The 24,366-nt window shown below is 34.6% G+C and overlaps 1 protein-coding gene across 10 annotated transcripts in view; it reads right to left on the bottom strand.

Moving 5' to 3' along the window:
* Pcdh7 (protocadherin 7) overlaps nt 1-24,366 on the bottom strand; it is a 396,676-nt gene that overhangs the window by 362,073 nt on the left and 10,237 nt on the right. Inside the window, exon 2 of one of the 10 annotated variants that reach the window (XM_021722719.3) lies at nt 23,051-24,218. The exons of the other annotated variants lie outside the window; for them this stretch is intronic. Within the exon in view, the coding sequence (XP_021578394.1) occupies nt 24,183-24,218 (36 nt within the window). The 3' untranslated portion in view covers nt 23,051-24,182. Of the gene's footprint in view, nt 1-23,050; nt 24,219-24,366 lie in introns of those variants that run through there. 10 annotated transcript variants of the gene reach the window in all.

Genomic DNA, 24,366 nt, shown 5'->3' with positions numbered 1-24,366 from the left:
TTTTTTTAACTTTGCACATAGACACAAAAGTAAGAGAAAGCTGCAATATAATTTGGGATGTCGGAATAATGTAAGGTTAAGATAGAGGTCTCTTGCTTCAGATGCTACAGGATCATGCTCCAATTTTCCACTTACTGGCTGTAGGATCCTGGGACAGTTACTTAACCTCCATGTGCCTCAGTTTCCTCATCTGCTCAGGCTCAGGAGAGGGTGGTAATAATTCCTTCCTCCCTCTTGCAATTGACATGAACATCAGGAGCGAATGCCCTCCTTGCAGAGCTTCAATGACAGTGGGTAACTCTACTTAGTCACAAAGTAAGTATTGGTTGAGAGAGCAGGAGTGTGAAGAGATTTGGAGGGTTCAGGCCTCAAGGACTCTCTTTGCTCTATGAGGAGCAGTGAGGAAGAGTACAAGGAGCTGAGCAACATTTAGTGCTCAACAAAACGAGCCTTTTCACAACAGACTAGCATTTGCAAACTTCTCAGATGTATTAGAAGGAAGACCAAAATTGTGCCATCACCACCAACACATGAGGATGTCATAACATGGGTGGTCATAAACCTTTTAAAAATACATTTTATTTCATATACACACACAGACACAGACACAGAGTCTTATTTGTGAAGAGAAAAGCATCTGTAATTTTTATCACTTGGATGGTTTAAATTTCTAAGATCAGAAAATTTGAGGTTTTTCTCAATTAATATTATAGGAAACTCTAGGTGGGACCTGTGAGTAGTTTTAGGCAGAAATGCTAGAGTCACCGTGCCTTGAGTTCCAGCCCAGGTCTATCTCTTTGGGACTGTGTGATTTTTGACAAGTTATTAAACCCTGAATCGCAGTTTGTTCATCTGAGAAAAACAGCATAAAAAGAATATATTCATCAGCACTGTAAGAATAAAATGACATAATCAACCTACATATACCTTGCCCAGGGTCTGATACATGATAGAACCTTCATCAATGTGGATTTCCTTAAACCTCATCATAAATAGATTTGAAAACATATGAACATTACCAAACAATTATGAGCACTCATAAAAATCTTCACCACTCATCTACTTCTTAAACCACATAATTAGATAATGTCAAAAAAATACATATGGGTTTCTCAGGGGTTGGCTTAAAATATTTAAGTATCAAATTGAGCTGAAGATAAAATACTGAAATCTTTTAAAAGGGTATCTGTGTGTCATATGAAAAATGATGAATCTTTTTAAATGTCTTACATACTTCCCTGAATAGTATTATCTTGTGACCTTCATTTTTTTACAGCAATAAAAGTACCTTGAGCCTGACAAGATTTATTGTTTCCAACTAAGATTTCCTGAACTGAGTGTGAATTTCATTCACATTAACACCTTACAATTTAAGACCTTTAATTCATAACTTTTGCAAGCACAAAACACCTTAGACCCTAAACAATCTAAAATAAATCAATATATCATGTTTTCTGCAGAAGAAAGGGAACATGATAAAGTGATCCATTTCTGCTCACATCACTGGGGCTGCTTGAATATGACAACTGCTGTCCTTTTCACATGACAAATGACTAGGGAATGCTCTGCCGCTTGCCTGATAGGGAGCTAAACTTATTTCAGGACATGTTCTAATGAGTCATGGAGGAGGCTAATAGTAATCCCAGCTAGGTTACTTCCTCCTTCCACAAAGTAAGCAGCAGTCTTTGCAGCAAATGTTGGTGGCTTTGAACAGATGAAAAGGGGTTAACTGCTTTTAGGAGATTTAAATGTAAGTTAAATCTGAGTTCAATTTGACAAGTCTGGATATAGTGCTATCAGTACATCTCATAAAAATGTTTTGTAGAAGCATATAGCACTGTTGTATTTGATAGTTTCTGTGATCTGTAGCATTTTGGGATAAAATCACAGTTTTATCTGTAAGTTTCATAATATTCAAATAGAATTGTCTTAATTTTAAATTATGGGTATAATGATTGAGTTCTTCCTGTATCTTTTTTTTTATTGATTGATGCAATGAAATCAGAAAGTACTGACACTGATGCTACTCATTGGAGATGGGGAGAAACACTTGGACAAAAAATCAACAGCACAATTTTTACAATTCATCACATATGGAAAAAATATTTACGCTTCCATTTCAAATCAGAATGTAAGCTCTACAAGAAACGAAAACAGAGCAAAAATGGGTGTAGATGTATAATAAAATATGTACTGAATGACAGAAGAATCAATATGTCCTTCAACAAAGCCAAAAAAAGTCCTTTACTATTAAAACCTAGCTAAAAACTATAGTGATCCCTGCGTGAGAAAATCCAGATGGCACATGGCACCACAAGATGCCTTCTTTCAGGATGTGCTGCTGTCGGTCTGTACTCATAGAAAATGCCTGCCTACAAAATGATAGTTTTGCCTACAACACACCTTCATACATAACTTACCTAATTTCTGAATTTATGTGAAAACATATTTCTTATATGTTTCTTATTAATTTGTCCTTATTACTATCCAGTAAAATATGCTGTTTTCAGATAATAGCTACCATGTATAAAATGAGGTCCTTTCATTCTGCTTCCATATCAATAAAAGAGAGAGTTGTAAAGGTTATCTCTCTTTTTACAGTTAGAGATACTTGAAGGGAAATGAGATATGTACCAGAAATAAAAGAGATCCTGAATGGAGGAGTTAAGAGAAATGCTCTGACCTTGTCTTTTCCAGTGCCCATTATTGTTTATAATGGCTTAAAGAGTTGTCTAGGCATGATGCTGACATTTATGGTATTTTATCTCCCATACCAGGCAGCTAAGAACTCTTCCACTTTCACTTATATATTTTAATCAAATGTTCCTGGAATCTAAACACTTCTTATTCCTTTCAGAACTTCCCAAAATCCATGACACCAAGTTCAAATGCTCCCATTTTGAAACCCAGTATTTTTTAATTGAGTTACAATAACATTTCATTTACTTATTCATTGAAGACTGAATTAGCACTTACTTAAATTCATACATTGTACACAGGGCCAATCTTTATTCATAAATTTGTTGCATTTTCCAGGTATCTATTTTCACCTCTAAAGGTAAGAGGACATAAGACTGGTTGCTGCCCGTGTGGGTTCTGTCACCAACATTACATTTTTCAGCCAAAATGCATTACTGATATTCCATCCTTCAACAACAAAGGAGAAGACTTCAGCAAGGTTTGCAAAAAAAATGTCACTAGCAAAGGAAGAGTCTATATCTTCTCATATTAATTTGCATTGTTGACTTTCCTTATATGCACATCAAAGGATATCACTGAAAATTTATTTTCAGAAGTAGAAACATTAAGGCAATAAGTACCAATCATAAGGACATTTTCCTCCAAGTGTCAGATTCAGGACTGAAAACAAGGAACACCAGGTAAGCATAAGGACCACCCAGGCATATTATTTTCCTTTAAAAATAATCATGCAATTTTATCTCTAAAAATGATTAAAGAGCTAACCAAATTCTACCCTCAAAAATCCTTATGGCAGCAGGCTTACTGTTGCAAAATCAGAGGAAATAATCACCTTTTTTTTTTTTTTTTTGGTTAAGCACTACTGGGACTGAACCCAAGAGTGCTTAGCCACTAAATCACATTCACAGTCCTATTTATTTATTTATTTATTTATTTATTTATTTATTTATTTATTTATTTATTTAGAAACAGGAGCTCACTGAGTTGCTGAGGCTGGCTTTGAACTCCCAATCTTCCTTTCTTCAACATCCTGAGCCCCTGGGATTTCAAGCATGCACCACTACCCCGAACAAAAAATTACATTTTTAAAGCAGTAGTGGGTAGCATGAAAACTGCCTTAATTTTACTTTGAAAGTATTTTTTACAGCTAATAACAGATGTATAAGTAAATATCATGTGGAAATCAATGTTAAGCCCTACATAAACATATAGGTACTAAAGTTCCTTCAATATCTAATAATCTGACAAAAGTGAAGTCCACAATCTCAATTCAAATGCATTATTAAGCACCTACAAAGCATGGTATCTCATTAGGTTGGAAATACAATGGTTAATAAATTTTATAGAACCCAAGCAAAATATATATGTACTCATTCTTAAGCAGTATCAAATTAGGAATGTCCATATAATAGAAAACTTGACTCTCCAATTACATATTAGACTATGTGTCATTACATATTTTTAAAAATCTGTTCTCCAACTATGACTTTCTCAACTTTCTAAAAGATATATAGGACATTTTTGCAGATGTAAGAGAATTTAGAAAGTATTTATAGTTGAGAAACAGAAGAGGGAATCATATTCTCAAAATATTTCTGGGATGGTTGATCCTTTAGTACTCTAATCAGAATAGTCTAGCAAAGGATACAGATTAAGTGCTATCATTTTAAACATCAAAATGTCTCAGTATTATCTTCAATAAATTAAGCTCACTCAAAAATAATTGAATCTATGCAGAATTAATTGTAAGATATTGTTTTGAAAGATTTTAATTTATAGACAAAATTCCAAATAGTTCATACCACACACAGGTATAGCGATTGAAAATTTTTTTAATTAAGTCAATTTGCATATCCATACCATTATTGGTTCAATGTTTGTCTAACATGTTCAAGTTATAGTTTCAACATCTTAACATGGTACACAAAGTCTTTGGAAATTAAAACCCCACCTTATTTTAAAGCCTCATCACCTACTGTTTCTGCTCCAACACACAGGACCCCTCTAAGTATTGCAATAACTTCTCCTATTTTCCTGGGTCAATAAGTGCTCATGTGTCCTTAAGACTCTATCAAGGTCACCTACTCTGCAAAAACTTTCAACATCCTAGCAAAGATTCTTTAGAATAGTAGTTTATTCAAAAAATGGCCCAAGTGGTGCAGCAGTTAATTTTATATGGCTGTCTCTTCTTTTTTCAACAAGAATGGCCACCCTTTCACATACATTGTCATATAGATGATTCTACCCAGAGATGTCATTTCTTCCTGCACTCTTAAAGCTGAATATTGAAAGAGTGAGTCATGGTTGTGGTTAGATATCTTCTATTTCCCACCCCACCACACACCTACTCTGTTTCCCATACCCATTGTGATCAGGTTCTATGCCCAGGTCTGTCAGTATGGGTGACCTTCACAAAGTTCCTTGTCCTCTACTTATAGCTGAATTAGGCTGATGGGAAATTCCTGGTCTTAACTAAAAAGAGGGAGAAGAAACTGGTTAGAATATTTATTCCCTGACTCCCAGCCTACAGGGCCCTCTGCAATCCCCTGCAAGTGCCTCTCCTTTTTCAACCCCTTAAATTTTCCCTGTCCTGGTACCTTGAGCCTAGGGCTCAAACACAGTGACTTACTCAAGGTGGACAAAGTCTCTCTACCATGGCATTACTGACATTGGGTGTAGAATAATGTTATACTATGAAGTGCTTCCTTGTGTCCTGCAGGATATTAGGGATGTTAGTAGCATTCCTAGCATTTATGCACTAGATATAAATAACATTTGTATAGCAATTTACAATTTATAAATTGCTTTCACCTACTTAATCTCACTTGAGCTCCAGAACTCTGCAAACAGATATTACTAGAATCATTGTTACCCATGAGAAAATGAAACTAATAGTGCTGTATCTAAATATTCTATAGAAGAAGGATCCATTTGGAGTTTTGTAAACACAAACCAGGATCTAATTCCCATTGTACTATGCCTGCCTTATAAGTGCATCTTGTACTGAAAGTCCCCATGTTACTATTTGCCTTAATGCCAGTGTTTCATCAGCAGGGCTAATGGGTTTCATATGAAGAACAAAATTCATAGTGGAGTTCTATGGGCATTATGTTAAATGAGAGTGATATAGTCAGTCATCTGTTTTCTCTTTTTCTTCCCCACAGAAGGATAATGTCACAGACATATTTTATTGACAATTGGAAACTTCTTCAAAAATAATATATTCTGAACCTCAAAAAGTCCACCAGGATTACAATAGAAAAAAATAGAAAAACTCGAATCCTCATATATGTAATCATTTTGTGTTAAGTCAAGAGAGATGCTTAATGCATTTCAGAGTTCCAGAGACTGCATCCTTCCTTTCTCCCCTCTAGGTGCCACCATCATGAAGAAGAAAACACAGTTCTATTTCAAATAGGATTTGCTTATGCAGGCACAAGAGAAAAAGTGCCATCAGACTTAAAGCAATGAAGTGATGTCAGGACATGTGTTCCAGGACAAGTTCAGAAGTCAAAGTAGAAAGAAGGACTGTTTCCATTAGGATCTAAGGAAACATCAACTGATGAGAATTGGTGAAACCAATTTTCTCCAGAGACTATAGTCAGTATTTCCTTTTCTTTTGTCTCTATTTCTTTCCCCATCTTCTTTACTTCCATTGCTTTCTTTCTCCCTTGGGGAAACACTTTCCTAGATTCACAATCCCCAAGATAAACATAAGTACATAGAAATAAACTGAATGTATTTGAGAAAGCTATGACTGAACGATCTAATTGTCTTCACTAATTCATCACCTGTCTCTTTCTCCTTTGACAACTACTTGTCCAATAGTAGTGATTAGTGTGTTAGTATAGGTTCCTGTCATAAAGAAATGTACAAAATAGTAGATAGAAAGTGAGAAACTATGACTCAGGCCATATACTAATTACATCTTGCTGCTTTCAAGGTGGTCCTGAAAAAGCCTATCAGGTTGTTTCTTCAGTGAGGTCATTGTCAGGCCATACCTCAGGGAGTAAAGATACCTTCTTTAAGTTCCTATGCATGCATTCCTTAATGCCTTTAAACCTAGCAACATTCCTACGGGACAGATAGTGTTACATCCAACATACAGATTCAGATATGCATGCCCAAAGAAGTAGAATCATATCTACACCACGTCATGGCTATTTTTACCCTTCTCTGCCTCTGTTGGAGAAAGTCAGATCATATCAAACAACAGTCACTGAATTTGTACAGAATAGGTGGTGGGTAAGTTGAAGACATAGTTTGGAAAAAGTTTCTCAGTCTTGTAATACTAACAAAGAGTGAAATCACTAAATAGGGAATCATACTAATGGTCTGTGTCTCAAAATATGTGACAGTTTTGTCTATGAGAATAAACCTTACATCTTGCAGAGGAAAAAAACCTAGTTACTTCTGAAAAATGTTTTTTAAACACTTTTAAATTATTTTGAGGTAAAAGCAAAATGTAGCAAGGATAACAATGAAGAAAATATTTGGTGATTAAAAATTAAAGTACTGAGATTGCACTTTCAAAACAAAATCTGGCTGAAGACTCCCCAAATAATATTTAATGACTTATGAAGTGCCTATTTCAAAGTTTGAGAACGCGTGCATACCAGATCTGCAGTAGGCAAAATGAAGGTTCCCCAAGAGGTCTAAATCCTAATCCAGGGAATTTGTATATGTGTTACTTTACATAGCAAAGTGGGGATTAAAAATGCAGATGGAACTGAAGTTTTAAACCAACTAACCTGAACTGCAGTTTTAAATCAACTTAACTTTTTGATTAGTTGAGTGAGCTCAATGTCCTCACAGTATACTCAAATGCATAAGAGAGAGAAAAGTGTCAGAGGAAGGAGCTGTGACAAAGAAAGACTCTCCCAGTTAATCTTGTCTTAGAAGATGGAATAGAGTGAAGAGCCAAAGAGAGAGCTTCTAGAAGCTGCAAAGGACAAGAAAACAGATTCTCTTCTCAACCATCCAGAAAGAAACACAGTCCTGTCAATATATTGACTTTATCCCAGTGAGAACCATTACGATTTTTAACCATAATAGCCATAATAAATAAATATTAAGTTGCTGTGATCATCTTAATTTGTTATTGGGGCAACAGGAACCTATACAAGACCAAAGCGAGGGCCTAGAAAACACGTGGGAAGTTACTGATGAATGCATTATCCAACATCACATAGGACAGGAATTAGAATCTCTTGGTTGCATAGTACTGATGTCTCTATTTTCTTAGACACACACAGTTCACTGTCATTCATATAAAACATATAAAAACATTTTAACAAGACACAGTTTTAGCTAAATGTCTTTTAAAAATTGTAATATAAATTGCCATGATGGGAGTAATTAAAAAATGCTCTGAAATACTTAAAGTATTAAGGCACATCCTATATCTGGTTCAAATGATTAATTAAGCTACTCTATTCTGATTCATTAAAGAATTCACCACTATACCAGTGGCAAAAATGACCCAGTGATACAAATAACATAGATTACTAAATCCTCATGTGGGGATAGCCCAGTCCAATGAATATCTATTTAAGGTTGATTAGACTATATAATTCAAAACCTGAAAAAGGAAGAAAAATAGAGTAATAAAAGAGAAATGAATGAATTTTTTAAAAAGTCTTTTTTTTTCCACATCAGCTAGACTCAGTTGAAAAAGCCACAGATAAATTTTTTCTTCCATCAAGTCAATTTCCAATTCCTACAAATAGCCATGAGTAATGTTAACATATTAAACCACTAATATTCACCAGTGTAAGCATACTCTCAGTAGAATATCCCAGTCAATGTAATAGCTCAAACCATGGCCATGAGAGAATTAGATGGAGATTCTGCAAGGTTTTATAGAAACTAAATGGGACAAATTTCAAGAATAGTTACTGAAAATGAGGTCTCAGGAGACTGGAGAAGTTGGCAGAATAAAAAGCTAGGAAACTGAGATGCCAAAATATTAAAGGGAGAATTGCAACCAAGGCAAACTGCTCTATGATGCTCATTCCAGAACAGCTGCTCCTCTGGCCTCTCTTGATGTTGCAGGGCCTTACAATAGAAGATAATTCCCATGAAATCAATCTGGTCATTCTTTTAATAATTAACAACCCTTTACCAACTTTTGCCCTGAGGTTGTACAAGTACAATTTATAAATGTCGTTCTTCTGACCCTTGCTTCTTTTTAACACTTTTCAGAAATGAGAGAAATGTGATTTTAAATGGTGGTTGTTGTTGTTATCTAGGCTAGAATTATTGGCCTTTATTATTTCCTGGTAGTGAGAGGTTTCTAGACCTGGAATTACCCTAGGAGTTTTTAAAACATTTATTTAGAAGATATATTTATATCAAATGAACTAATTAGTTTGATGCTGAGTATCATTAGCACTGAACATGTAGTACCTAAGTACCACCTGGACCTCTACTAGGAGTTAATTGTCAGTTACAGCTTAAAGAGCCTAAATCAAGAGACCAAGAGGGACAGGGGAAAAGCCACCCAGGGTTGCTTTGCCTCCAGATATTTTCCCCTCTATTCTACAGGATACCTCACAGGAGTTCCGTCATTAGAAAGGATCACATCAGGTCTTTCTGTTCTTCCAGAACCCTCCATAAATAGGAATATAACTGGGAGAGGCAATATCTTAAAAATTGTCATCAACTGGTCACTTCAGCAGGATTATCTGAAAGCCAGTTGATACAAGTATTGCTGTTAATAGAAGACATGTAGGTGCTTGGGCAAAAGGAGAGTACTAGAAGAAATGAAAAACACCAGAAAACAATTAGAAATTGTTAAAAAAAAATGAATAACCATTATGATATTTCTCAAGATATTCCAGAGCTTTAAAACCTTCTGCAACCAATGCATTTAAAAAATATACTGGGTACAAAAATATGTCCTTAAGAAAATGTATGTATGACTCAGGTGAATTGTTTTATTCCTCAAAGAAGTTACTTTGGGAAGGTGCGAATATTCCAGTATTGTTGCCATGATTCAAAGCATCCCCATAACTTCTCTTTTAGAAATCACTTCATAGCATCTTTCCTTTTTCATTCAATCTCTGCAGCGATACTAAAAGTTCCCATTTGAAGGTGTTTTGACATCTAAAAATAACTAAAAGTCATTTAGAGCCAAGTGTGAAGAATTCAGAGTTAACAGTTACAGTGGGAAGATTCAGTTTGGGTCAAAATCACAGAATGGCTAAAATGCAGTGAAGCTAACTAAGCTGCTCATTAACTGGTTCTAATATTCACGATCAAAGGAAAAAGAACCATTAGAAATCCATGAAGAGCAAAAACTGTTGAAATGTAAAGGAGGGTGTGGAGAAAAATACATTTCAATTGAGCTCCAATGAGAACAGTGGATGCCCCATGGCCAAGGTTGCAATATTGATGCAGGACTATAAAGGAGAGAGAAATCAAAGGTCTATTATAATTTCCTTGTGAGGCAATTGTCAAGCATCAACCTTCCCATGAATTAGTAAGTGCTTCCCCAGGATACATATGGTTTCCATTATATCATACTACATTATTATTCCTGTATAAAACTATCTCCCCTACAAAATTGTGAACGTCTGCTTTACATTACTAGTACAATAAGACATTAATAATTAGGAGCTAAATAATTGAGTAAATAAGGAATACTCACTTATACATACAAATTCTGGTAACATTATTAATGTCTTATTTTAGGTCCGATCACATTTTGAATCATATAACTTCATAAGGACACAGCTTAGGCATAAGCTGGATTTCTACCTCTACTGATTTTTAGACATCATCAAGGAATACTGGAAAATTGATGGTTAAAAACATATTCCAGATTTGCTGATTCTTTATAGTTTTCTCAATGCTGTTGGGATACTGGAGTCGGAAAAACATTCAGTGTTTAAAACATTCTTATCCTTTGGCTGCTTGGTAGTGACTTCAGACTCCCTCTTAGACAGTAAGAACAGTCAGCCTACTTAGCGAAAAAAATGAAGATGGAGCTGGTGTAAAAGCTTACAGGCTGCCACTGGGGAAAGAAATGAGCAGCACCTCATGCTCATAAACGAACTCTGCTACAGAGGAAGCTCAAGAATCCAGGGGGACACAGATTACCTACAAATCCAATGTCTTTCAGGAACATTGCCAAAAATGGAATTTCCACTTTGCTGAAGTCATTATTCTAACAATCTTCTTTCACAACTTGAAACTAGTGAGATAGTTACTAATACTTTTTCTGAAAACTGTTCCAAAAATGCCAATATGTGCCCAAAATTTCAGTGTTCATCAAACTATTTTTGCTTTAATTTGCAAATATAAACAGATGGCTGTTTTAAAAGGTAAAGTAGTTTGAACTGCTGCTTATGGTTGTATTGGTAGTGTGTGTTCTTGGGTGCCTATGAGACTGTGTGTGTGTGTGTGTGTGTGTGTGTGTATGTGTGTGTGTATGTGTGTGTATGTGTGTGTATATGTGTGTGTGTGTATGTGTATGTGTGTGTCTGAGAGAGAAAGAGAGAGAAAGCAGGAGAGAGACTCTGTGTTTGTGTGTGTGTGTGTGTGTGTGTGTAAGCACTTCAGGTAAAGGAGCCTAGAATGTTAGGATTCATTCTCTAGCATTTTCCTTAGGGCTTGATATTTTTTTCAGTGCTTTTCAACTATAAGTTTAGGAAGAAATGTAGGCAATCATGAAAGTACAGAAAGATACAACTTCCTATCTATATTCCCTTAGTACTTTTATTTCTCACTATCTTTTGCCTTTGATGAAAATGTCCCTCCCCTACCCAATTTTTTTCAATTATTCAATAAAGAGGCCCAGCAAGATACCAGCTTAAGTGATAAAAAAGAAATAAGCCAAACATTTTTTTGGACCCCTGAGCAAAATCCTTGATTCTTTTTTTTTTTTTTTTCCTTTTGTAAATTGAGACTTTCCTCTCTGGTTCTAAAGCACATTTTTTCTCCTTTCTTCAATAAAACATTTCTGCATTTTCTCAGAGTGATAAAATAATGTGTCTTCAATTTTGCTCCATAGAAGAGTGCTAGGAATGAAATGTGACAACGCTACTATTTTTGGTAACAAAATATTCTTTAAAAAAAAAAAAAAGCTTAATTCTTCTATAGAAATACTTAGGTTCAACTTCCGGCACCATTACTTCATTTTCAATTTTTTTTTCCATCCATCCTCCTCATACGTATTTTCTTTGCACAATGTGTAACAGAAATCACACTAACCAATATTCCAAGTTTCATGGTCAGACTTTCACAGTTCCCATTGAGTGTTAAATGAATTAGTAAGACGAAAGGTAGAGGGAAAAGTTGTTCAATATCAGAGATCAAAACCAAAACAAATCTTGTAAAATCTGCATCTGCCTCCAAGCCAGGATTGTACCCACTCAAACAAAGGCACATTATGCTACAAGCCATGCTTGTAGATGTGAGGATTTTTCTGTGTTTCAATTTCTTTTTATACAAAGCAGTATGTGATAAATAATTTCTTTCCTTCTGATATTAAATAACATCAAAACAAAAGTTGTAGTTCAAGTGGCAGCACTCTGCTTCCTCACAAACACCAGAGATTAAAAAAGCATCACATTGGTCAACTCTGAACACAAGCTAAGTGCCAAGAGTATACACAACACAATAATTAAAGACTAGAAATGTTTCTGGATTTTCTTTGTTTAGGCTTCATACAAATCACTATCATTTTCTCTGCAGGGCTTCTTTGTTGCCTAAAATGTAGCAATGAGCATTTCTGAAGTGGAGTTGAGAAATTTATACAGACATATGTATGTGAACATCATGAAAGTAATATATGGACCATTTTGCTTGTTCAAGCCATGTCTATTGTTCTTCCACTCTGTGCAGACGCTGTTTTATTAACTGGAGTGTGACATGGTGGGGACATTGGGCACTTTAAGTCCCTTCTGATGTACATTCATCAAATAATTATCAAGAATTATTATATATTTGAAATCATAAACACAGCATAAAACTCAATTCTTCATTAAGCCATTTCTGAGGCTAGCCAACAGTGATATGCTTTTTTACCATTTGAATCCTCGGCCTTGTGCTCTAGTGATAATTGTTAGCTTACAAGAGAATGATCAACAACTTCAAGATTAATAGCCATGAACTCTTAAGAATTCATAAGCACACACTTTTATTGCTTGCTTACTTGGTAAGGTTAGTGTTCATACTACTTATTAGTGGGGACTGAAAACAATTCCCAGTTGTCTGAATGCACACACAAAAAAATCTCAAGGTATATCCAGGAAACCTCTCGAAAGAGTGATAATTATATATACAGAACAATTAGTGGATTTCACCAAGTTCTTACAGTGTAATTATGCAAAACATGCTACATCCTCAATCTTCTCTTTCCCCTTCTTGAAAGTGTGCCAATACCATTATTGAAGTTTATAGATTCATAACTAATTATCAATCCTCAAACACTAAATTGAACAACCTTTCCAAATCAAGCCAAATTATCCCTACCCCTAATTTTCTTATAATCTAATAATTTAGTAATTACAAAATATATTTATGAGATCCATAGTTAGTAAGCCAATAACAAACACTGATCAGTTTCTAGAGTCCTGTGCCTTTAAGGTGGCTGCTTATAAACTGGAGTTAAACTTTCATGAGAATAACAGGAAGGTGGTATATCACGCTGTTAAGAATTCAAGTGGGATCTGGGCATTAACTGGGACTTATTTCCCTAATAGAAATATAACTGCAATGTTGGCAATATTTTAATCCATTGTTGAGGAAACAAAATTCTACAAATGCTTAAATGGAATGAGGAAACAGTAGTATCAGAAATCAATTCATTGGTTTTGGTACTTGAAATGTTAAATCATTCTACTAATACTCAGACTGATTCAGTTTTCATGTATGCAAAGGTATTATACAACGGAACACAGTTATTTCAATGATGAATATTTTGGAAAAGCTGCTTAGGTAAAAAAAATCCAACAATAAAACTGTCACTGACACATTAAGACACTACCTCGATCAAAAATTAGTATACAATTATTTGCATAAAGATTTGACTTCAGGGTTGAGGTGTAGCTTAGTGGTAGAGCACTTGCCTAACATATCCAAGGCCCTGGGTTCCATCCCTGGGATGATTTTAAAAAAGGAAAAGAGAATCAGGTTCAAATGAACTTTAGTGCTATTCATCTACATCTTTTGCCAACTAAATATGTTTCATTAAAACTATGTAAATTGTAAAAAATAGAATGATAATATATTTTAAAAGAAAAATTCTTACATGATAAACCATATTCCATCCTACTGCATGGTTTCCATAGTCAACTGCAGTCTGAAAATATTATGTAGAATATTCCAGAAATAAATGATGCATAAATTTTAATAACTTTTATTATAGTATATTGTTATATTATTCTTTTATTATTAATTATTGTTGTTAACTACTTACTGTGCTTAATTATAAATTACATTCTATCAAAGATATGTATTATAGAAAAAAAACACAGCATAAAGTGTATGATTCCATGCCCTCTGCAAATTCATGCATCCACGGGAATTTTGGAATATATCTCCTGAAGATAAGAGGAAAATACTGTAGGTCATATTTAAATTGAATGATTAATAATAAGCACCTAATTTAAAGAAATGTAAAAAAAAGAATAAGTTTCTAAAATATTATATGTTAATTTATGTTCACTTTACTTTCTTTCAAATATTGTGAACACTAAAATCAAGAGAAAAACATGTTTTACTTTTTTTGTAAAAGGTAAATGAAATATACTAGTTACAAATTTGGGGTCAAAATTTTGCTCTTCATTAAAAGGCATTTCCTGTCCTAAATCAAATAGCAATTCAAAACTTTTTTAAAAATGTTTTTCCAATTTGCATCAATGATGTACAAAACAGAGTAGGAAAATACTGAATAAAATAAAAAAATATTAAAATAATGAAAAGAAAAATATATTTTATGTCATTTTCAAATAGCACAGGATGAGTAGAATGAAGAAGAACATCAATTGGTCTAATTTCCACCTTCCTATCTTTTGATCTGCACTTTGATTTTAAGGTTTAAGGTGATACTATTAAAAAAATGGATTGAATGACCTAATTTCAAGAACATAGTAAGTTAATAAAATAGCAAGGTTGAATATCACAGAAGCCTTTCAGAGAAGCAAAAGATGGAATTTCCTTCTCACAGAAGTAGCTGGTTGTATCACAGACACGTTCCCTCTACTTCACACAGGAACAGAGGCTGAGAATGTGGCCTGTGTCACTGGACTGCCTGTCCTTAAACCTCAGCTCTGCCACTTTACAGCTTCTGTAAATATGAGCAAATTACTCAACTCACTGCTCATCACTTTCCACATCTGCAAAATTAAGGTAACCATAGGAATACTGGAAGGCTGATATGCCTATTCAATGAGTATTAATGTGTATAAAATATGTTGACCAATACTCAAAATATAGTGTACAATTTACATTTACTCTTAGTATTTATATATTTTTCCACTGAAACTGAAATTCCAAAGAGGTAAGCATTTATGTCAGTTTCTGTTATTGATATTTCTCCAGGGTCTAGAATAGAATGATCATAATTGGCATATAGTAGTCACTTAGTAAGTATCTGCTCACAGAGATATTAATTGCATAACTTCTCTGTGTGTATACACATTCTGCATGTGTATACACACATTGTACATATGTGTGCCTGTATATGTATTATGCATATGTATATATAACTTTATATGTATGTGCATGTAAATGTATGCCACATATACATTTACATGCACATACATATAAAGTTATATATATATATACATACATATACATATATATATATATTTAACTTATTAAAGGTACATTAAAGAAAAGCTCCACAAGTTTATTAACAAAGCAAATTTTAGTGTTCCTGACCAAACAGTTGTATTGGTTTAGAAAAACAGTAATTATCAACATTTTTCCTAATGTACTCTAGAAATGCCATCTCTGTATCTAAAATTGATCCCTGTGATCAACAGTAAAATATTTAGAAAAAAACATTTAGATGGAGTTTTTAAAATATATCTTTGTCTATTTAATAATTACTGATATTCCCTGAACAGGGGTATGTTAATCTTCCTTTGTTAAAATGTTGGTAGTCAAATGTAAAATCAGATCTAGAAGCTTGGACAGGTACTTCTTAGGAAAACTCCATTCAGCTATTAATGTTTCATTGCCTGGAAATACTGACCAAAGAAAAAATGTGGGAGTGGTACTTCAAGACTTTGATGAACTTATCGTTTATCCCCCCCCTACAAGGACACCCCTGCATTCACCATGTTGGATGTTTATGGAGCTCCAGATTCAGATGAGTCTGTATGTATCGTATCACCTGACGTTTTAATTTTATTAAGAAAATAAAAAAGCACAATAGGTGAATGAAAGCATAATCCCTGACTTGTGTATGGCTGCGACTCATTGTGAAAAGTTTACTGCCCACGTTAAAAATAATAATTCCAGAGGAGTCTCTGGGAGTGGGGATTCAGCCTTGGTTATATGCCTGGTCATTTCCATCTGCCATGAGAAATCAGAACCACTAGATCCCTGTACAACCACTGATGCCACCATGCAGAAAATTCACTGAGATTTTCCTTATAAAAAAAAAGAATTAGTAAGTCTACATTTCTGTTCACTTCCCTCCACATTTAATTCCTACTGATTTTCACTTGGATTTTCATGTTGAAAATGTATTAGATGGTTTGCACTAAATATTAATATTGTAATTTAAAATATCTCATCCAAGCCACTCAGGAGACTGAGGCAGGAGGAGTGCAAGCTTGAGACCAGCCTCAGAAATTTAGCAAGGCCTTAAGCAATTCAGCAATACCCTGTCTCAAAATAAAAACATAAAAAGGACCAGGGATACATCATTGGTTAAACACCCCCAATTTTAAAAAATGAAAGAACGAACAAACAAAAACTCATTCATGAAACAATTTTGTACTATTTTATGCAAATTTTTGATGTTACTTTAAGTAATATGCATACAAGAACTTATTGGTGGATAAAATTAAAATAACTAAGATGTTACTTAATACCACAAATTTCCACGAAAGCTGGAAATGGCAGAAAGTATGAGCATAAAATTTAGATGTGGTAAGCCAAAGTGTATTTTAAACTTTTTTGCACATGCATATGCATTACAGATTCACATATTTTTCACAAAAGCCATAGCAAATCTTCCCATTCTTCATCAATTGTAAGAACACATTTATAAGGTTGCTGTTTGGAGCTCCTCTGGAAAGGAAAAGTGGAAGGAATACTCTATGAATGTTCACACTGTATGTAATGAATAACAAGCTGGTGAGGAAAGGATGATGCTGTCCAATGTATTCTTGCTTAGACCAAGAATAGACTCTGTTAGGGACTGAATTGTGTCCCCCGCCCCAAGTACACACATTAAAGTCTTAATCCCTAATGTGACTATACTTGGAGATAAGGCTTTAAGGTTAAATGAGGTCATAAAGTTAGGGTACTAATCTGATAGAATTTATAGAAGGATAGGACATTGGAGATTTCTCTGTGCACATGTACAGAGGAAAGGTTATATGAGGACACAGAAAGACAGCTGCTGCCTACAAGCCGCGTAGATAGGCCTCGCCAAAAGCCACGCCTGCCAGCATCTTAATCTAAGAATTTCAGGCTCCAGAACTGGAAAAAAAAAAGTATTTAGGACACCCAGTCTGTGGTATTTTGTTACAGCAGCCTGAGTAGACTAATACAGACTCCACTAAACCTGCTGGGAATTCAGAGCAGGTATTGTGGACTAGAAAATCATACAAAAGCTAAAAATGTAACTATGTAAATGAAAATCTATGAGGAAGACTACAATAATACAAATTCTCATATATTTAGAGAGAAGTCTGTTGGAGGGGATTTCCATAGTAGAGGGAGCAGGAATTTGGAGAGGCTCCATTTATCCTGTTTCCTGTGTCACATGGAGATTCTGATATTACTTGTTTCTAGGACTGCTGGAGGAAGTCAATGATGTAATACAGCAGAGCCCTTGGCACAGTGATCATCAGCAGAGAATAAAAGTTTCATAAATGACAGCTGTTACTTTTAGTTGCTGGACAGGAAAGGAAAGATAATGTCCCAGGAAAGATCACATGGCAAGAAGAAATGACGGTTGAAAAGTGATAGGATTTTTAAAAAATTGTCAAAAATGATGTTTCAGAATTGTAGTGAGCCTCTCCTCAACTAACTGTTCTACAACCATAAGCCATTACCACTCCTTCTTCACTACAAAGAGATGAGCTTCAAGTCCTGGAGGTCTTTTTAACACTAACCAGTGCCTCATAGCATACGTGGAAAGCCACACATAGTCACACCTTGGTACCAGATTAGCACAACTTGGAAGATGACCAGGCTAAGAGACAAGCAGAGGTTTGAACATGTAGGTTAGGACAGATATTCTTTTAGTCTTTTAAAAATAAAATCCAATGAAAATACGACCAAAGTGTAAAAGCACCTTCCAAAGTGTTTAGAGAAATTCATGGATGACTAGAAATATTATGTCAGTTGTGATAGTGCTTCAAAAATTCTCAAATGATTCATGTGACCCTCATAAACCCTGTCATATAATCAGCACTAGGGTCATTATGTAAAATGACAGAAGAGGAGTTTCTAGAGGCTTCAGGACTTGAAGGGGTTACATGAGGTTACATCAGCCAACTAGTGACAGCTGGGATGGAGGGCAGATTTTTCAGATTGCCTCACCTAGTTCCCATTTTTTTTTCTAGAGACCTTCTAGGAGTGAAGCAGTAAGCAGAAGTTAGGAATTCCAAGGCCTATAACCTAGAAATTTCCGCTATCTGGCCTAGCATCTGCAATCAAAATTGAGAAGGGAGGAATACATTAAAAATTCAGGTTTCTAGGCTAAAGCACTAATGTCCTAGAATCAAATTTCTAAGAATGGGGCAAGTAAATCTGCATTTGTAATGATATTTATGCAAAACAGAATTACACAACTCTTATATTTGATTAGCACAGGCTTGTAGCACATTATGAAATAAGCACAATATTCTTCACCAAAACAGTTCAAATTCCTTTTAATCTTCATTGTTTTACTAAAATTTATAGCTTATTAAGTAAAATTATTATTTCTCAAATCTTGAAATATTTAGTCCAGCCAACCAGAAATGAAGGGAGCCAGTGGTTGCATTTTACATCTGGTCTGCTGTAAACATTCCACAGATTTTTGTCAAATGAATTTTTCTGAAGTTGCTTCCAGCATTGAAAAAAAAATGCTATTATCCTCTTATATCTCAGCTTCCTCGAGTTAAAACCAGGATAAGAAACAAGTGCTGACAATAATGTCTTAATAAGTGACAACAATTTTTATTACACTAGTCTAATAATAATAGTAGGGAGAGATAGGTTATCTGCATGCAGGTTTTGCAGTGCTTTGTTCTTTCTCTCAAAAGTATGGGAGCAGAAAATTAGTGGAGACAGAGCAGTTGAACTGGATATTAAAAATAGAAAACAAAACCCAAACACACAAAACACCTGGTCTAAAGGGAATAAAGTGGAGGTTACCACTTTTTCACTCTTAATCTTGCAATCATATCAAGCCATGACATTTAGTGGAATCCTTAAATTCTCCAGGGCCAAAACTCAAGGCCACAAACATTTGCCTTTGTCGGGCCTGAATGGCTCTTTCAGATATAATCCCCCCTACCTCCTGACTCAATACTGGAGTTGGAGACACTAAGTGCTTTAACGGACTCCTCTGTCTTCCAAGCTGGGAAAGGCTACCCACCTTTCCTCAATGCCCCAAGCAAAATTCCAACTTCTGAAGGATTATTGATATTTGCAATGTGCTGACTTAGTTATCTTTTAGCAAGAAGCACCTGAGTGAGCTAAAGACTGAAACAGACATTGGTCACAGGTCATTCAGGATTTCAAAGAGGAGCTTCTCAGGCCTTTCCAGCCTCCTTAGGAGTGATTTTGTGTTGCAAGGCATTTCTCTGCTCCTGTCTCACTGCCCACCACTTTGAACTAAGAGTGTATTCCCTTTTTTAGGCCTTTCTTTAGTAAATGGAGTATGCATTTCCTTTCACAGACATGCTGGACATATCACCTTTTAAAAATGACTGTCATGCGCTGAATGAAAATGGAAACTTTTATCAGTGAGCATGAGTTGGCACAGTGAGTGAATAAAATATGCAGGAATATATAAATTGACAGACACAGAAATTTGTGCATGTGTTTGGGCGTACATGTATCTATTTTTTCCCCAGATAAGGATCCCCAGAAAAATACTGAAAACCCATATGCTTGCATGGTTCTTCTTTTATATCCCCTCAAAATAAGACAGAATCTTCAGGGTGACCAGTGCTTCCTTCACTTGCCTTAAACATTTGCTTCAGTTTATCTTATTTAAGGGTCTGGTGTTTACACCACCACCAAGAAGGAAGAAGGAGAAATCAGAGAATTATTCATATGCTACTGAAACAAGAGGCATAAATTAGGAAGTGAAGACTGGGGCTCCAGCCAACCCAGCAGGTAACCTTTCATCATGGTAAACCCTCCCAGCAGGGAGAGTAACAGTTCCTGAAGAGCGCAGAACCTGATTTAAAAAAAAAAAAAAAAAAGTGGCCATGCCAAATTCCAGATACAATCTACAGGCTACCTAGCATCAAGGTCCACAACTTTTGTTCATTTGTTCAACAGATATTTATGAGTGTCTCCTGAAAACTGGGCATGATCCTGGGCATGAGGAAATACTATGATGATGGACAAGACAAATGTAGGGGCAGTCGCTGGCTCTGACCTTCACGTATTTCCCGTTTTAAGTGTATCGTTTTTTGTATTGTCTCATCTTATGGAAGGTAGGGACCTTGTAATAATCATTTTATCTCCTTCCCAAAGTTTTGCACTGTGTAATAAAGATAGAGCAAAACAATATGCTTTCTATGAAATGAAGAGATTTAAGAATCACATGCATCAAAAGAAAGTTATTGCAAAGGTAGAGATGAAATTTTATTCCCTAAGAGGTAGTATTAATAGTAGTAGCACTTCCTAAGGACCTTAATAAGTTTTCTGAAAAATGTCTAAAAAATAAAGTTTGGGTTAAAGCAATCTGCCTAATTCTTGATGGGGTTCTTTTAAAAATCACTTATACACATCTAGTTAATTAATTAGACATCCAAATTATACCCAATGCCTTTTCTTCCTGCCTTCCTTCCTTCCTTTAAAGTATGAAGTGCAGTGTGTGACTTCTGGGGGAAAAAGCAACAACAACAACAAAAAATTAAAAACAGCATGTTTTTTAAAGATTTCTTTTGTAAAGATTTTGCCCAGAGAAGTCTGTAAAATATACCCTATTACAAAATGCAGATTTTACAACTTTTCTCATATACTTTTAGAACTCTTGAATTCTGACTCTGGTTTGAGAAGACGTTGTGCAGAGAAGTCTGAAAGAAAACTCTATTTAAAAACAGAGTCTTGTCCTGGGGATGTGGCTCAGTGGTGATAGGCTTGTGTGGTATGCATGAGTCCCTGGTGTTCCATCCCAATCACTACAAACAAAACAGAAAAAAAACTCCACAAATCTTAAAGTTTCCTTCAAGTGCTTTTAGTACTCTTGAATTCTGACTGAATATTTTTTTTTCATATTTTATAAAGTTGTGTAGCTAATTCCATCAGAGTCATAAAAACCTTCATTGCTTCACTATCCTCATCTCAGGAAAAATAATGGTGTTCTTCCTCACAGTTTGTTCTGAGTAATGAGTGAGCAAACATGTATCCAACACTTTGAAATGTAAGAGGAATGATAAAAAAAAAAAAATCCTCATTTTTCTGTTCTGTAATCTTCTTTCTAATATATTCATTCTAAGAGGGCAAAGACTCATTACTCTTTGCATAACCAAGACCAGGGCTGACATTAGTTTTACTAAAAGAAAAATTTTAATGAATGAACCTCAGTAAATAAACTGGTCACCAGCATTACCATGTTCCTCCTTAGATTTTATAAGGGAGAATTAATTATTATCTTTCAATTTAAAATAAAATATTTGAATACTAAAATCAATAGGGTTATCTCCTTATTCATAAGTTCCAGTAATTATAAACCTGAGATTGGTAACAATAATCAGGAGCAGGGGTATGGGGAAACAGGGAAAGTCTACACCTCATCATTGAACCAATCTCTCTCTTCTCTTCTCTTCTCTTCTCTCTCTCTCTCTCTCTCTCTCTCTCTCTCTCTCTCTCTCTCTCTCTCACACACACACACACACACACACACACACAAGAAGCAAGGAAGTGATAAAAAAATTTCTCAAAAAAATTTTGCTATGGTTAATGCTGCTATAAAAACTATACTTTTGATTATTCTGATTCAGCTGAATAATGTACTAAAATCCTCTTTTTTGCTTTGATTTATTACATATTTTAATCACAATAGAAAAATCTTAACTTCCTACCCCAGTGAAGAGTATGATTCTCAAACTGTTTCCACCATAAAATAGATAAATATGTGTGTGTGTGTGTATATATATATATATATACACACATATATATATATATATTCATATATTTTTTGGTTTTGTTTTCTTTTTTCTTTTTTTCTTTCTTTCTTTTTCTTTTTTTTTTTTTTTTTACATAGGAACCAAGAACAGGACACTCACAGGCACACAAACACAACTGAAACAAAATTCTACCCAAGAGAAGTGTTTCTTCCTATGGCAATGTACTGTAGATTTTTCTATTTTGTTTCATATCTTTCTACTTTTGGTTAGAAACCTGATAAATTGATAAATCCTCCAAGAGTGTATCACAACCTATTCCTAAATGCCAATTCTGAATGTTCTGTACGAAGGTATTCCTAAATCTTACCTCTACGCCTTGAATTGTACTTTCAAGGAACCACAAAGTTTGCACTTTGATTTTTTTTTTTTTAATCACTAGTATTTGAGTGGATCTGATTTGTTACAGGATTCACACTTCAAGTTGATCAGAGGAAGTTTACCTCTTGAGATGAAGAAAGAAGCAGAAGCAATAAGGGTTCTTTATCCAGTCTCTTCTACTGGCCCTTATGTTCAAAACAAAATGAGAGGTTGAGGATAATTAAGTTTTATTCAGGAATTTCACTGTTGTCTCAATGATACTTGAGACAATTTCCCTTTTGCAGGTTTAAATAAATAGCTAATAGAATAAAAATCCACTAGCAGACCTTTGGGATTTGCATGGGTAATAATGTATTTCCTATTACTTTGCGTTTTAATGACATTCCTGTATTTATTTATTTTTTCCAAAAGGGCTGTTAGACTGACTTTGATTCACAAAACAAAACAAAACAAAAACCATAAAAATTTGGCATTCTTCTTTGGAATTTCCGATCTTGTAGCAAATTTTAATAGGGCAGATGATGTAGTAAATGTATATGAAATAATCAAACTTTACATATAGAATACTTGTTTTTAAGCACATAAATGCATACAACATAACAAATAAACACATAAATACATAAAAATGGAGAAGTATGGGGCCATCCAGAGGAGGTCCTGACTTAACTAGAATATCAAACAACTAAAATCCAGTCACTGTCTCAATAGTACAGCATGCTGAATTGTTAGAACTGCTGGAGTTTATGCCATCTGACATTAAATAGAATAGCCTCCCATTAAATTTAGTAACAGGAAGCCACATATTCCTTCTCAATGTAACTAAAGTGACTTAAGTGAATTTAGCCAATGTTTTTGAAATTTTCTTATGTAATTTGTCAAAAAAAAAAGCCTTGAAAATTTTAGACATACTTTGGTCAATAATTCAGGACTTACAGAAAAATCAGTCTATTGCAATGCTGTGATAAAAATACAAAATCAAACTCTCAAATTTGTTTCATAACTAACATTTTTATAAATACTGCTCAAAGTCTTTGTATATACAGGTATGGGTACAAACACAGATACACACAATGGCATTTAGAGATTCACACACACATTGAAAAATCAAAAGACTCTTTTTTCATAACTATCTGGCCTGAAAAACAAGCTGTGATCACATGACATTTCAAAAATATTAATTTAGATTTTTATTTAAAGTCAGTCTTTAATGTAGACAAATGTATAGACAAAGACACAACAGACCTAATTTTGCTTTGTTCACACAAAGCCCAAGTTTAAAATTATTGTTGAATTATGTGTTTGGATTTTCTTTTTTTTTTTTTCTAATGACTTCATTGTTAGGATAGAGGCTAACCCTCTTAGAATGGAACTCCTTGTGACTTTAGAATCTACTAGTAGCAAATATCTGTATTAATACTGTCTCTTTTATAAGTTTATTAAATTAATATTATTTTTTTTTCTTAAATGAGAGGGAAAAAGAAGTTGAAAATAAAATGTACAAGTGGAACATGCAGTGATTGGCTGACACCCCACGGCCAAGGTCAGGCTCCAGCAGGTTTCGGAGTAGCAAGGTCATCACAGTATGGTGCAAAATGGAGCATCATATAAGAGTGGAATTCAGCCAAACACAGTAATGTATGGATGTAGACGCATCTGAAAGAAGGAAAAAAAGATTTATGCAGGTAAAAAAAAAAAAAAAAAGAAAGAAAAAAGAAATCATGATGAAAATTTCCCCCATGTTTTATGTTCAATTGGAATGCTATGGAAAAGGTTTGGGAGCAGAGAAAAAAAAATATTTGCA

The sequence above is a fragment of the Ictidomys tridecemlineatus genome, chromosome 9 (assembly GCF_052094955.1).
Source record: "Ictidomys tridecemlineatus isolate mIctTri1 chromosome 9, mIctTri1.hap1, whole genome shotgun sequence".
NCBI lineage: Eukaryota > Metazoa > Chordata > Mammalia > Rodentia > Sciuridae > Ictidomys > Ictidomys tridecemlineatus.
This window is presented reverse-complemented; position numbering and strand designations above follow the sequence as displayed.